Consider the following 15,038-nt stretch of genomic DNA (forward strand, 5'->3'; position numbering starts at 1 on the left):
CTATTGAACACATGAAGAAAGGGAGGTGTAGAAAAGCATTGAAAGCCCAGACAGCAGCTGAAATCTCTCAGTAGTTTTTCAGCAAGCCTCTACCCTTCGTCATTGTAAATTAATATTAGCTGTTATTTCACATAACAAAATTTTCAGATTTAAAAAAAAAAAAAATAAAATTATTTGTATTCTTTGTGTCAATTCCATGTTAACAGCTCTTTTAGAAATAATATTCCCAGGAAAAAAAAACAAAAACAAAACCATTATGTTGGACTGTATTTCTAATAGTGCTTTGTTACATCTCGTCTTGTTTCTCACAGGGGGTTTACCACAGCTGATCTTCACAGATGGACGTGATATCAAAATGGCAGATATACATGGGCGTTTTATCAGACTTCTAGTTCAGTCAGATGGTAAAGGCTATGCTGTGGGTGTTGGTTACAACTGGCACACTCAAAGGGTCTTTTGGACAGACACGAGTTCTCAGAAGGTGGTTAAATTTTTACGGTGTGAAATCATAATATACTATACACATAAATACAAATAAATTTTAAAAACATATTTTTTCTGCATATATCCTTTTTAGGTTTTCTCCATAAATTTTGATGGGAGTGATAAGATGGAGGTGCTTTCTGAAGCAGTACACAATGCACAGAATGTAGCTGTAGACTGGATAAACTTTAAGCTGTATCTTGTTGAGGAACGTGTGGAGAGAATCGAAGCATGTGATTATGATGGGGGAAACCGTGTCACACTGATTGCAGAAAACTTGGTGACTCCTCATGGACTTGCTCTGGACCCAACCGTGGGGTGAGTACAGTATGTGTGAATGTGATTCAATATGTTTAAAGGTAAAATAATGAAAATCTAGAAATATCTAGGCATAGCTAATTAATAAGAGTTCAGTACATTGAAATTACATACCGTAAGCCTCAAACGCCATAGTTTCTCATTCTCATTACAATATCCTAATCAAAATCAAGCCAGTTGGAACAAAACACACAGCCGTGTTTAAATACAGAGTCTTACTTTTTACAGGTTGCCAACATGCAAAATAAAGGGTGTTATGGATTATACATTTATTTGTTGCCCTCCGGAGAGGCATAAGGTCTTTATAAACGTATATTTTCATAGTTAAATATGTATATAGTGAAATGTGTGGCATATGTTTGTAATGAGGCAACAGACACATGTGTAAGTTTGTAATGAGGCAATAAAAACATGTATATGTGATAAATATGGTGACTATAATTGTTTTATGTACATTTATGCATTGTCACATTACACAGTTGTTACTGATATCTATAAAGTGAAAGAATGCCCATAAACTTCAAAAACTCACCTGTTTATTCTGAGGTTGATATTAATTTCTGCCTGTGTTTTCATACACATTAAAACTATTTCTAAAACATAAAAAAGAGTTAACTTAAATAATTTACTCATTTTTTACTCACCCTCAGGTGGTTCCAAACCTTTATGAGTTTCACTGGCATGAGCTGCTGAAGTATCAGAGCAGAGCTCATTAATATTCATAACCAATCCAAATATGATCAAAACTTACCATTTCATATTAGGTTCAGTTTCTAGGGTTTGAAATTGGAGCTTTAAAACCCTTTCTTGGAGAATTTCTGCACTCATCTAAACCAAATACATTTTATTTTAATGGCAGAGAGCATTTGAACATTTTATTAATGCATTCTATGGCACATTTTAACAAACATGTCTCATCTGTTTATGGTCTGTTTGCCCTAACCTTTTTTTCCTCTACAGATACATGTTCTTCACAGACTCTGGCGATAACACAGATGATGTCAAATTAGAGCGAGCCTTCATGGATGGTAGTAACCGATTTGATCTGGTTAAGACCAGATTAGGTAGCCCTACCGGAATCACCTTGGATTTGGTCACCAAGAGGGTTTACTGGACAGACAGTCATTTTAACCTGGTTGAGACAGTAACATATAGTGGCTTGGACAGGTAATTGTGCAATTTGCTATTTTTCCATTTATGTGTATGCAAATAAGTAGTTCTCAACCAGAAGGCAAAGGAAAATCCAAGATGAAATTATTTAAAATAAGACAAAACAATAATTAAAATAGGACAAAACACATTTCAATACATATAGGTTTTGATCCTACAATTAATGTATGATGAAATCAAAAGTGAGGATCAAATCTCGTAAAAACAGATGTGAAAATGTTAATAATAATATGTGTTGATTTGTTAATAATAATTATTAGGAAATATAACACAGAATTTAGCAAAATGTCTCGCATTCCCATGCAATTTTCATGCAATTTAAGCATAAAATTATGTATTCTTTGTTAGGAGGCTTTATTCTGTTGGCAAGACTTATTATATATTCTTTAATTAGTACATTTTAGTTAATAAAGCATGTATTATAGTAAAAGTTGACAAGAATAGTGGCAATATTTAAACAGTCGAGCATTTAATTTAAATTGAAAGTTAGAAATTCATGTATGTGGAAAAATATATATTAATTTGTAATATTTTATAACAGTTTTCACATTTTTTTTTTTACTTCAAAGAATAAAAATGTAGTACTTAAAAAAATTGTAGCCTTAGTAGCCTATTAGAAGTTCATTATCACACAAAAAACACGAAAAGAAAACAAAAAAAGCGTTTGTTAGTTTAATGTTTACATTTTTGCTATTAATTGTGCCTCTAGGAAAACAGTGTTGAATGGAGGCCATCAGGTTCCTCACCCATTCGGAATTTCAGTATTTGAGAACCATGCTTTTTTCACTGACTGGGTCAAAATGGGTGTGATTCGGACTAACCGCTTCAATGGCAGTGACCCCACTTTCCTGTACCGCTCTACTAACCGGCCTGGACAAATTGTGGTTTCCCATCCAGCTCTTCAGCCTTTTGGTGAGACAAGTGAACAAAAAGTGAATGAAAACTCTTATAAAATAACAAGACGGCAAAATCCCCTGAGTAAAGTTGAATGAGAATTAAATAAATGACAGACAAGGAATAATTAGGTAATGATTGAGCACTGATGATGAACATAAACAAAAACACAGAAGAAAAACACAAAACTACAACTGACTTCAGTCACAGCCTTAGATGAAATCAGCTGAAACATAATACATTGAATCTCTCAAAATCTCAGCAGAGGATCATTAAGCAAATCCACAAACAGCAGCTTTACTTACCAACCTGTTTTCGCTTATTTAAAGAGGGACCAAATAGTCTCTGAACTGAGTAAATTTTGCTCAGAGGATTTTGCTTTGTAAGTATACATCATTATAACTGGCCATTTTTCTGAATGCAGTGATAAACCCGTGTGGCAGACACAACGGTGGGTGTCAGCAAATCTGCCTTCTGAGTCACCGCACGGACAATGACGGGCTGGGTTATCGCTGCATGTGTCGCTTAGGATACGACCTTCAGGATGATCGCCACAGTTGCTTTAGTAAGACGAGGATCCTTCTTACAAAATTATGAGCCTCATTGTTTTTAAATGAGAAACTTGGATTGGATAGCTTAATTTAATCGTTGAATAAATGACTGAAATATTTCTCAGATGCACCAGATTCTCTAAAACATACATGTCTGTCTTTTTTCAGAAATTAAAGATTATTTACTGGTGGCGTACGCACAAGCGGTCAGAGGGATTCCTCTTAATGTTTCCTCTCAGGAGGACGTCACCTTACCTCTTTCTGGACTGGCTGATACCTTTTCTGGTTCTGGAGTAGAGTATGATGCGTCTGTGGAAAGCGTGTTCTACAATGATCGAATGCGGCAGCTCATATACAAATCAAACATCAATGGCACTAGTGAGTCTCTGAAAAACACATTGCTGCTGGTTTTAGTTTTTCTGCAAAAATATAAATAAATAAATTCAATTTTCAAACTTTAAGTGCCCCAAAACTTTAAGACGACCACTTTTCATTTTCATGCACTATAGGTCATATTAATAAAGATGTATACATTTTAGAAAGTTTTCAAATATTTACATAACGATTACCATTAAAATAAAAATTCAATTAACTCTAATTTAGTTACTTTAGTTTTCTAAACTTCTGCAGTTGAGATGCGAATAAAAGTTGAAGGATTAGTTGGATGAGTTGATTTTGTTCTGTACCTATAACATAACACAAATGAGTTTTACTTATCACTCTAAGAAAAATAAATTCTTCACTAAATCAGTTTTTCACTAAACAAAATCTTGCTGATGTATCTCAGGTCATAAGGTCCTGACGGGTTACAGAGTGGGTGCTGTGGAATCGATGGCATATGACTGGACCTCGAAGATTCTCTTCTGGACTTCCAGCACATATCGATCTGTCTGTGCATTTAAAGTAACAGATGGATCTCGACGGGACATTGTTAAGAACTTGATATACCCCCGGGGTATTGCTGTGCACCCCAGTGCTGGGTATGAACATAGTTTAAAAACAATCTTATGCTTAAACCAATTAACTTAATTACGTACAGTTGAAGTCAGAATCATTAGCCCCCTTTTGAATGATTTTTCTTTTTTATATATTTCCCAAATGGTGTTTAACAGGGTTAGGAAATTTTCACAGTATGTCTGATAATATTTTTTTTCTTTTTGAGAAAGTCTTATTTTTTTATTTCGACTAAAATGAAAGCCGTTTTCATAAAAGAAATACAAATAAAAAATTAAGGTCAATATTATTAGCCTTAAGCCAATAATATTGCCATTTTTTTTTTTTAACAGAACAAATCATTGTTAAAAATAACTTGCCTAATTACCCTAACCTGCCTAGTTAACCTAATTAACCTACAGTAGTTAAGCCTTTAAATGTCACTTTAAGCTGTCTAGAAGCGTCTTGAAAAATATCTAGTCAAATATTAGGTACTGTCATCATGGCAAAGATAAAATAAATCAGTTATTAGAAATTAGTTATTAAAACTATTATGTTTAAAAATGTGTTAAAAATCTTCTTTCTGTTAAACAGAAATTGTGGAAAAAATAAATGGGAGATAATTCTGACTTCAACTGTATATAGACCAAATAATTGTTGGCTGCATCTAAAAGCTTAGGCAGATGACTTTTTGTCTTGATATACTGTCAGGTAATGACTTTGCAAGCAGCATCTGAGCTTTAGGGCACCTTTGAAACAGATTTCAGAGACACCTCCAAGGAAGCATAAAGGTTTAATGATCACCAACAAAATATAAAGAGCTCTGGTAATAATTAGCCAATATTTAAGTACTAGAAATTACATCAAAAGTGAAAAAAGTCTCAACTGTTACTGAAAATCTCCCTTGTTACTGAATTATATGCACAGGATAGTCAGTCTGATCTCATGAGGAAATGTAATTATTTTACATTTTGTCACTTTAGAGGCTAATTTGTATGAATTCATATAAGTTCAGTCGTATGAAAATGTATGAATTTATGGTAACACTTTATTTTGTCCATTTGAGTATTAGTAGACTGTCTGCGTAATATCTGTTTGTACTGCTGCTAAACAGACATTTAACTGACTATAAGAAGCTTAGCAAGTACAGGTCAACTTACACTAACCCTAACTCTTGCCCCAACCCTAACCCCAACCTAACAGTCTACTTATAAGCTAATGAGAATCAGTTGGCATGTAGATGCAATGTAATTTAAAATAACAAACAGACCGTCAAAATAAAGTGTGACAGAATTCACCACTAAGTCAAAAAGTTACAAATTGCCGTGAGATAGAAAGTGGGAAAACCCAGGCAGAAAATGCTACATCTGAGCAGTATTCAAAAATTGATCAGATAAAAACTGTATAAAAAGGTCAAATCATCTTTATTTCAATAGCCTTTTACACACTGTACACACAAAATAAAGCTTTCATTCATCCAATTAAAAAAAAAAAATATATATATATATATATATATATATATGGTTCACATCTAAATTTGATCACTTCACCAAATGAAAAATAAATAATTTGACTTAAAAATATTTCCTCTCCACGAGAACAACTTAATATAACCTGGTAAAAAGCATGATTGTCTTGTCGAAGAAAATCAATCAATTTAAATTCCTTTTTATTCTAAACAAGAAGATACATTTTAATCAAAACAAAAAAAAATACATAAAATATACATTCATCCAATTAAAAACTTTAGGATAATTCACATCAAAATTTGGTCACTTGAGCCAATAAAAAATAAACAATTTGCCTAAAACAATATTTATTTTAAGTCCATGAAAGTACAAAGCATTTTGAGATTCTTTTTACTGGCCTGTGTGAATAACCTTAACATTTTACAATGGTCAAAACAAATATTTCATTGTTGAGCTCTAAATTAAAAACATTTCTATCTAACTATGTTTTGAACTTAAAATATATTAATGAAAAAATAAAACAAATCATATTTAACTGAAGTTAAAGATACACATGTAATTGAATGAAGTAAAGCTTGAAACATTTTTTAATTTTTTTATGTAGATTGTGTCAAAGCCTCTAGAATGAACAGTCAAACAATAAAAGTCAGATAAGATGTGACATGATCAAAGGATTGGGACATGCCTTGTAGCATTTTTCAGCTTTTGGATGCAGCCACTCATTTTTCTTCAGATTTGAGGATTTAAAGCTATTAAATGTCTGTGTGTTACATCCCTAGATACCTGTTCTGGTCTGACTGGTACCGTCCAGCTGTGATCACCAGAGCATACACTGATGGAAGCAATGCAGTTCCACTAATCAACACAACACTTGGCTGGCCTAATGGACTTGCCGTAGACTACATGTAAGGAAGATATCTAACAATCAGCAGTACCTTACTGTACCTAACTGATTTCTAAAAGAGATCTGTTTATTTTATTAAAGTTTCATTCCAAATTCATCTAGACACAGGGATCAGTTTGGATTTATTAAAAGATGAATTGGATTGAATGGAAATTGGATTGTAATGATTTGTTGTGCTCCACAGGATGGATAGGCTGTATTGGGTTGATGCACAGCTGGATCGGATTGAGCATGTAAGCATTGATGGGTTTGACCGACAGGCCATCTCCAGCATTGGACAAATCACTCACCCTTTCTCGCTTACGATACACACTGGTTGGTGCTTCTTTGTTTGTTCATTCATCACATGGCCACATTATGATTTTGATGTTGAGATGATGTTAAACTACTGGTATACAGAACTTAAATATATTTTGTTTATTGACACTGAGTAATCTATCTCCACCTTTTGTTAGATCATCTATTTGTGTCAGACTGGCGGACAAATTCAGTTTTCCGAATGAGGAAAAGGGACGGTGGAGACAACATAATGCTCCGAAAGGGCATTTCGGGTATAATGAACATCAAGGCTTATTCAGCTGATCTCCAGAATTGTAAGTGACTGTCTATTTAATTTACTAGAATGTCATCGCATTTACTGCACTATTTACACATATTTTGATGTAATGATTAATGTTATGAGTCTATGACAATCATTTTGTGTCAATGACAAGACAACTGTGACTCTGGACAATAAAAAAACTGAGATTGAGATTTGTGGTGCCACTTTATATTAAAGAGCTCATATTTAGCATTAAAAAAGGTTATATTTTGGTTTTAAGGGTCTCCAACAACAGGCTGATATGCGTGTAAGGTCTAAAAACACTTCCATTGTCTTTTGCTATGCATTTATTTTTTATAATTATTCCAGCAACTCCCACATGAACCATTCAGCGATTGATTTGTTCCCAAACCCCTCCTTAGCGCAAAGCTAATCTGAGGTGATTGGTCCGATGACCCAGTCTTTTGTGATTGATCAACTGCAAGACACGAGACAGAGAGAAAAGCCTACCATGGCTATGAAGTAGCAGCCAGAGAGTATATAAAAGCCCAATGCAGGAATGCAATAAATAAATACAGTTAAAGACCAGCATATTGCTCAACTCTTAAACCTAACGCCAAGTAATACTAATGACACACATTCAGTATTAATCCACACAGTGGCAAAAGTTGAACTATTTTGAAAATTGACCACGCCACACGTGTGTAGGAACAGCTCATGGTGGCCTTAGCAAAGGCAAACAGCAGAGAATTGCCTCATGTTTTTACCGTGGTTTTGGACGCAATATCTGAACAGCCCCATACAGATTTAATCTGAGAGATACAATACAAGCACTGATCTATAATTGATACATGATTACAAGCCACGCAGGGTGATTACAACATATAACACACAATTAAACACATTTAGCAAACTACACAAAATGAAGCAACAATTTTAATGACACTTACATGTTTTGATCCGAAGGAAGAAGAAACTGGTCCATTTAAACTGTAAAAGTTACTGACAAAGTACCTGTCAAAGTCTGACAAAATCCCCTGGTCTCTGCTGCTCAACAGCAAACAGCTGGCGAATCCTGCATTGCAGTGTAGGTTATTGTATCAATCATCAGAAAAATTAAATGAGCAAACACAGCACTAGGTTGACAATACTGTGGTATTGTTGTGAAAATGAACTTTAACCCTTTACTCCCTGCAGCTGTATTCCCATCTGTCAGTGGTCATCTTTGTGTCATGATCAGTCCCGTGATCCCCGCACTCAGCTAGTGTGTGGAAGGAAAGCGCATGCACATTTTAACGGAACTGGAAGTACATACTGTATATGGTCATGTACCTTATTGATGATGATGCGATCAAACAAAAGATCCGAACCCAACTAGATTCATTTATTTGACTCTGAGTCAAATAATCTGTTAAAGAATCAATATTTTTAAACAAGGTGATCTTTTAGATTTAAACCTCAGCTGAATGTTTTCATTCACTTAGTGCTGTGCATGGAAGGTTATTTTCAAAAATCCAAAATAATGGCTCTTTTAAGAGGATTTAACTACGATGTATTTGCATCACAATATAAATACAATGTACTGTGCTATCGAGGTGGAATATTGGTATGGTTAGGGAATATATCAGGTATTTAATCAAGCATACGCATTATGTAAAACATACATTACACAATTAGTACATTGTAAAGAATTACTCATTTCAGCGTAAGTACATATTTGTTAAGGACACTTCATATAAAGTGGAACCAGATTTATTTATCAAATTATACATCATATGAAGTTTTTTTCATTAATGTATGGTTTGTTGCAATCGGAGAGTATTTTGGATTATTTTTTTATTAGCTCCTTTAAGCTATATATATTTTTAAATTATCTACAGAACAAACCATTATTATACAATGACTTGCCTAATTATCATAACTCGCCTAGTTAACCTAATTAACCTGGTTAAAGCTTTAAATGTCACTTTACGCTGTATGGAAATGTCTTGAAAAATATCTAGTAAAATATTATTTACTGTCATCACTCATTTATTTTATTTTCGGCTTAGTCTTTTTATTAATTCGGGGTTTGCCAAAGCGGAATGAACTGCAAACTTATCTAGCATGTTTTTACACTGCGGATGCCCTTCCAGACACAACCCATCTCTAGGAAACACACACACACACACACACACACACACAGCCATTCACACTACAGACAATTTAGCCCATCCAATTCACCTGTACCACATGTCTTTGGACTGTGGGGGAAACCAGAGCAGAACAGGCAAACTGCCCACAGAAACGCCAACTGGCTCAGCCGAGGCTCGAACCAGCGACCTTCTTGCTGTGAGGTGACATTACTACCTTCTGCGCCACTGTCATCATGGCAAAGATAAAATAAATCAGTTATTAGAAATAAGTTATTAAAACTTATTATGTTCAGAAGTGTGTTCAAAAAATCTTCTCTCCGTTAAACAGAAATTGGGGAAAAATCTTCTCTCCGTTAAACAGAAATTGGGGAAAAATCTTCTCTCCGTTAAACAGAAATTTATTTAATATACATAAACATTATTTCTTCATTGATGCCACAAGAGCTTTCTCACTCTGATATATTTGACTTTATGCACACCAAAGCAATATCAAAATTGATTTAGATTAATTCTCATATTACAAGTTTTTATTTAGTTTTTTTTTTAATGTTCAAAGTGATAATGAATTGCTGTGATCTGTACTGTAAAGGGATAATGTACTGAATTATTTTACTTTTTACAGTATTTAAAAGCAGATGCAATATGATTCCAAACGGACGCTGCAGCCACTTTTGTTTTCCTACACCTGCATCCAGCCGTGTGTGTGGATGTCCCTTTGGCATGAAGCTGCAGGAGAACCAGAGAGACTGTGTGAAAGATGACACTGAGCCCCCTCCAGATGATAACTGCGGAGACTATGCCTTTCCTTGTGACGGAGGTCGCTGTGTGCCCAATTCTTACCGATGTGATGGTGTAAACGACTGCGTTGACAAGACTGATGAAGTCAACTGCACTCTTCCAGGTATGTATGTACCAAAACCTTGCATAGGGGGAAACTTAACTTAAACCAAAGATTTGTAAATACACTGTTTGCAGCATCTTCAGATGAAACTTATTACAGAAGTGTAAAGGGTTATTTAACCCATGACATGCATAAAAGTCACATCTCGTGCACTTAAAAGGCTACTTTTTGAATTAAACAAACTTAAATGAAGTTATTACAATAGAAAATATAAACAATCCTTATTATAAAACAATTAAGTTCAATGCCAAACACTCAACACTAAGCTGTACCTCCCTTTGGCTTGATTTTTGACTGGTGTCTTGTGCCTTGTCTTCTATCTGTGGTGTAACAGAATGTACAATGTTTTTTTTTTTGTACAATACAAAAAAGATTCATTGACAACATTTAATTTAAACATCTCAGTTGAAATTGTTGTAGTTTAAAAATAAAACAATCAAAAACCAAAAACATGTTATATTAAATTTGAAATTATGGTCTCTGTCAAAGGTAATTTTCCCTGACCCCCTTCTTCCCCTCTCTTTCTCCTCCTGGAAGTGCCCTATTATTAACAAGTGTTCTTATTTTGGGGCATGGGCATATCTAATTTATACATTTTTTGACCTAGACTGTAACATTTTTATGAACATCTTTTTCCTCCTCTTTTTTAATCAGGTGCAACCTGCTCCCCATATGCATTCACTTGTGGTAACAAGCACTGCATCCCTGCTAGATGGCGCTGTGATGGGCATGATGACTGTGGCGATGGATCCGACGAGACTAACTGTCCAACACGTGGTCCAACCACCTGCTCATCTAGCCAGTTTGCTTGCACCAATGGAAACTGCATCCCGAAAACGTGGGTCTGCGATGCCTTTAATGACTGTGGTGATGGTTCTGATGAGAGACATTGCAGTGAGTATTGAAGAGGAGTTTTTTAAAACAGAAGTTTAAGTTCACTCAAAAATACAAATTAGTTTTTTCCAATCCCCTGAAATCTTCATTCATTCACTCGTTCATTTTCCTTTGGGTTAGTCCCTTATTTATCAGGGGTCACCACAGTCGAATGAACCGCCAACTATTCCTGCATATGTTTTAAGCAGCGGATGCCCTTCCAGCTGCAACCCAGTACTGGGAAACACCCATACACTCATATAACTGCCAATTTAGTTAATTCAATTTACCATATAGCACATGTCTATGTACTGTGGGTGAAAACGGAGCACCCAGAGGAAACCCACGCAAACACAGGGAGAACATGCAAACTCCACATAGAAATGCAAACTGGTCCATCCTAGACTCGAACCAGCAACCTTCTTGCTGTGAGGCAACAGTGCTATCCACTGAGTCACCATGCCATCCAATTCATTCATATTGAATTCTAATTAAGATATTTTAGATTAAATCTGATGCTGTTTTCACACCAGACGCGGAACGTGCGGATAAATCATGCTATTTGTGTATAAATAGAACATTTTGAGTTTACTCATGTTGAGTTACTCGCTTTATTCGCGAATGAAAATCTGAAAATGTGATGGGCAGGGCTTCTGTCTGCACGGTGACTCCAGCTTCGTTGCTAAATGGCTGACATGGATTTTATTGAGAAAAAAGTTGTGTTTATGTGCTTTATAAAGGCTGAAAAACAGCCTCGATTCATTTGGAACCATGTCTGAGTCCACTAAATCCTTTCAGAGATGCACTAGCTCTGTGAGCTTATAAAATCCTCCAGAAACTTAACCTGGGTGATGGAAGAATTCAGCAGCGCTTCTGACTAAGCCGAGCCCAGTTTGATGAACTGTTTTTGGTGTAGGCAAGAGGATTTTCCCCCGAGACACAAACAACAGGCCTCGCCATTCGCACTGCACCATTCACGCAATTTATGTCATTCGCGCCGCACCATTCACACGTATCGTGCTGCAGGATGTCTATTTGCATCTTTGCATTGACTTCACATGTTAATCACTTGCACCTGACGCTTCTTCCACTGGGATAGGACAATAATTCTGAGATTTTTGGAATGCATCACGATTCATTTTGGAATCAATTCTAAACTTTTTTAGTTTTTGCAGCACATGACGCTCTAGGCTAGTTTTTAATTGTACGCTTTTAGTTAGCATGAATAAGGGTGCTCTCACACGAGGCATGGTTGTCCTGAAACATGCCTAATACGCCATAATGTAACTGTTTAGTTTAACAGAAGAAACTATACCATACAGTGGAGATTCTTTTAGCTATATCGTTTAGTATTATTTTTAGTCGTTTGATATGCAGTGACACACAGTCAAATCTTTTGCTGAACAGATCCACAACTTTTGACACTCATAAATGTTCATGAAAGTCATCATGTTGCACGTAGTAGGAGTTTTGCTGAAGGTGCAGCAAGGGGTTTGCACCTTGAATAAACTAAGTTTGAATTAATTTATAAAAAAGAATGATTAATAAACCCATAAGAAACAGTCCCTTAAATATGAAACAGTCCCTTAAATAACAAGTCAGGCAATCAGATCACTTTATGCAAATACACCAGCTAAGACAGTAGTCGATTGCAGACTAATGTCATTGGCTGACACCGCTATGATGATCTCGTCAGCCCCAACTGCAGACACGCCTTCTGTCAAGTGTTGACGATGAAGCCCCATGTGAATCCGGTGTTAGAATGCTTGTGTGCTTGTTTCAGACATGTACTGTATGTGGTCAAATGTACTTGCACCACAGCCTTTATTCCATGGAATTCATGTAAACAGCTCACTATGAACACTTGTAATTTGTTTAAACATGATTTAAACACAATGTATATATATATTTTAAATTCAGGTGGTATGTTCTGGTACATTCTGGTGGTAAAAGCTAAGATCAAAATTGATTCAAGAGAGAGTCGCAATGTTCAGAAAATGTCTCATTTCTCGATTCATTTGGCAATGGATCAATTTATTGTTCCAGCCCTATCTCTCACCCTCCATAGGCATCAATGGTGTCAAAGTGCAAACAAAGGACCAAAAATATATTGCCAAAACATTCCATGTGACTTCATGTCGTCTGTTTTATGTAATCATATAAAGCTTCTGTAAAAAAAAAAAAAAAAACTGTAAATACCACTCTGTTTGCCTGCATCTTCACTCTTACATCACATCATCAGGATGCATGTTTACTAAGGGCAGTAATGATGTATTGCCATAAGAGTCAGCGGTGCAACAAGCAAGCATTGTATTGCACATGGCACACCCTGATCTGATGCAGAAGACATTGAAAATCAAAGTTTTTACAGTTATCTGGTGCACAAAAGTGTTCTAGAAACTTTATACAGTTTAACCACTGAAGTTACTCGGAATGCTTTGTTTTTGTTTCCTATTCTAGACTTATGTGTCTATGGAGCAAAAGTGAGTTTTACAGGAGTGGTGGCTGTAGGGTCATTAAATAAGTTATGGATAACGATATTTTGGAGAATAGTTTTCAGAAGCCCAACTAGGAATGCCCATGAAGACAATGATAACAGAGCGACATTTTAAGTTAAGTTAATATATAATGTCCTAATCCTCTTTCTTGCTCCAGATTCCAGTATCACCACCTGCCAGCCTGGATTCTTCCTGTGTCCAGATCACCGCTGTATCTATAATTCATATGTCTGTGATGGAGACCAGGACTGTTTGGATGGCTCAGATGAGAAGGACTGTGGTAAGAAAGTGATTAGATTTTAAAGTATTAGCCTGCCCTCAAAAGAGCACAGATCAACATAAAACAGTCATAATTACTAGACAAAGCAAGTATTGCAAGATGATCTCCTGACAACATTCAATTTAAAGAATACAGATGCAGTAGCTCATTTTTGTAATGTCCAATCAAAGTCTTTTTAAGGCAAGTCATTTCACTCGTTGGCAATCTTTGAAAACACTTTCGGGCAGTATGCTCGGGCATTCTGTCTGAATGGGAAAACATTAAACTGTTTGCCAAACTTATAATTACATTACATAATTGGAATTACCAATACTATTATACAACAACTGTCTCATAAGTATTTTCTAAACATTCAAATCAAACAAAATGAACATTTTTTTTTTTTATGGTTACCCAAGCTAATGAGCATGCGGACTCAAAAGGAACAAGATCATGACACCAACCACAATTTTGACCGTTCTACACATTATCATCCTCTGGAAAATGCATTGTCAGATTGTGCTGCTCTCCTAAAGTAATTCACAACTCGGTCTGAATGTTGAATCTCCAGAAATGACAGCGACTCTTTGTTTACAAGTTTGTGGGCATTTGAGTTTTTGCTGTCATGTGATGTGGGTTTGACAGGATGGACTGTACTTCACATTTGTTTCATACAGATTACAAAACCAGTGTTGGTTCATTGAGTAAAGGTTTTAGGCTTTATGTGGATATATTTTTTATGCCTGTGAAGCAAGTATTCACTGAGATTCCAGTGTGTTTGTTGACCACACAAACTGTCATAAAAGCAAACATCTGGTCCAAGCTTCTCCCCCAGTGAAACGTTCATTAGCCATATTGACCGTTACACTTTTCCCCATTCAAAGCTATACAAGTGACATGCTTGTTTGGTCCAATGCATGTCCTCAAATGTTTGCATTAGACATTATAAATCAGTTGTTGCTCAAAAGGTTATTGTTACAATTTTTGTTTTGCTAAATAATTACTTAGATGTGACATATACAAATGGTCTATTAAGCACACAATCCTCAAAGTTGTATTTAATTCTGAGTGATACTGGAATTTATAATGAGATGTTGCCCTGATGCACA

At 35.5% G+C, this 15,038-nt stretch overlaps 1 protein-coding gene across 1 annotated transcript in view; it reads left to right on the forward strand.

Moving 5' to 3' along the window:
• The window catches only part of lrp2b (low density lipoprotein receptor-related protein 2b), a 100,241-nt gene that overhangs the window by 12,043 nt on the left and 73,160 nt on the right, over window positions 1–15,038 (forward strand). Inside the window, exons 11-23 of the mRNA XM_087276033.1 lie at window positions 312–481; window positions 578–801; window positions 1,762–1,968; window positions 2,681–2,883; window positions 3,290–3,430; window positions 3,585–3,794; window positions 4,204–4,396; window positions 6,598–6,723; window positions 6,907–7,037; window positions 7,178–7,315; window positions 10,021–10,299; window positions 10,954–11,193; window positions 13,828–13,950. Of these exons, the coding sequence (XP_087132159.1) occupies window positions 312–481; window positions 578–801; window positions 1,762–1,968; window positions 2,681–2,883; window positions 3,290–3,430; window positions 3,585–3,794; window positions 4,204–4,396; window positions 6,598–6,723; window positions 6,907–7,037; window positions 7,178–7,315; window positions 10,021–10,299; window positions 10,954–11,193; window positions 13,828–13,950 (2,385 nt within the window). The remainder of the gene's footprint in view (window positions 1–311; window positions 482–577; window positions 802–1,761; window positions 1,969–2,680; window positions 2,884–3,289; window positions 3,431–3,584; window positions 3,795–4,203; window positions 4,397–6,597; window positions 6,724–6,906; window positions 7,038–7,177; window positions 7,316–10,020; window positions 10,300–10,953; window positions 11,194–13,827; window positions 13,951–15,038) is intronic.

This window comes from Danio rerio, chromosome 12 (genome assembly GCF_052040795.2).
Source record: "Danio rerio strain M-AB ecotype USA chromosome 12, GRCz13ab, whole genome shotgun sequence".
NCBI lineage: Eukaryota > Metazoa > Chordata > Actinopteri > Cypriniformes > Danionidae > Danio > Danio rerio.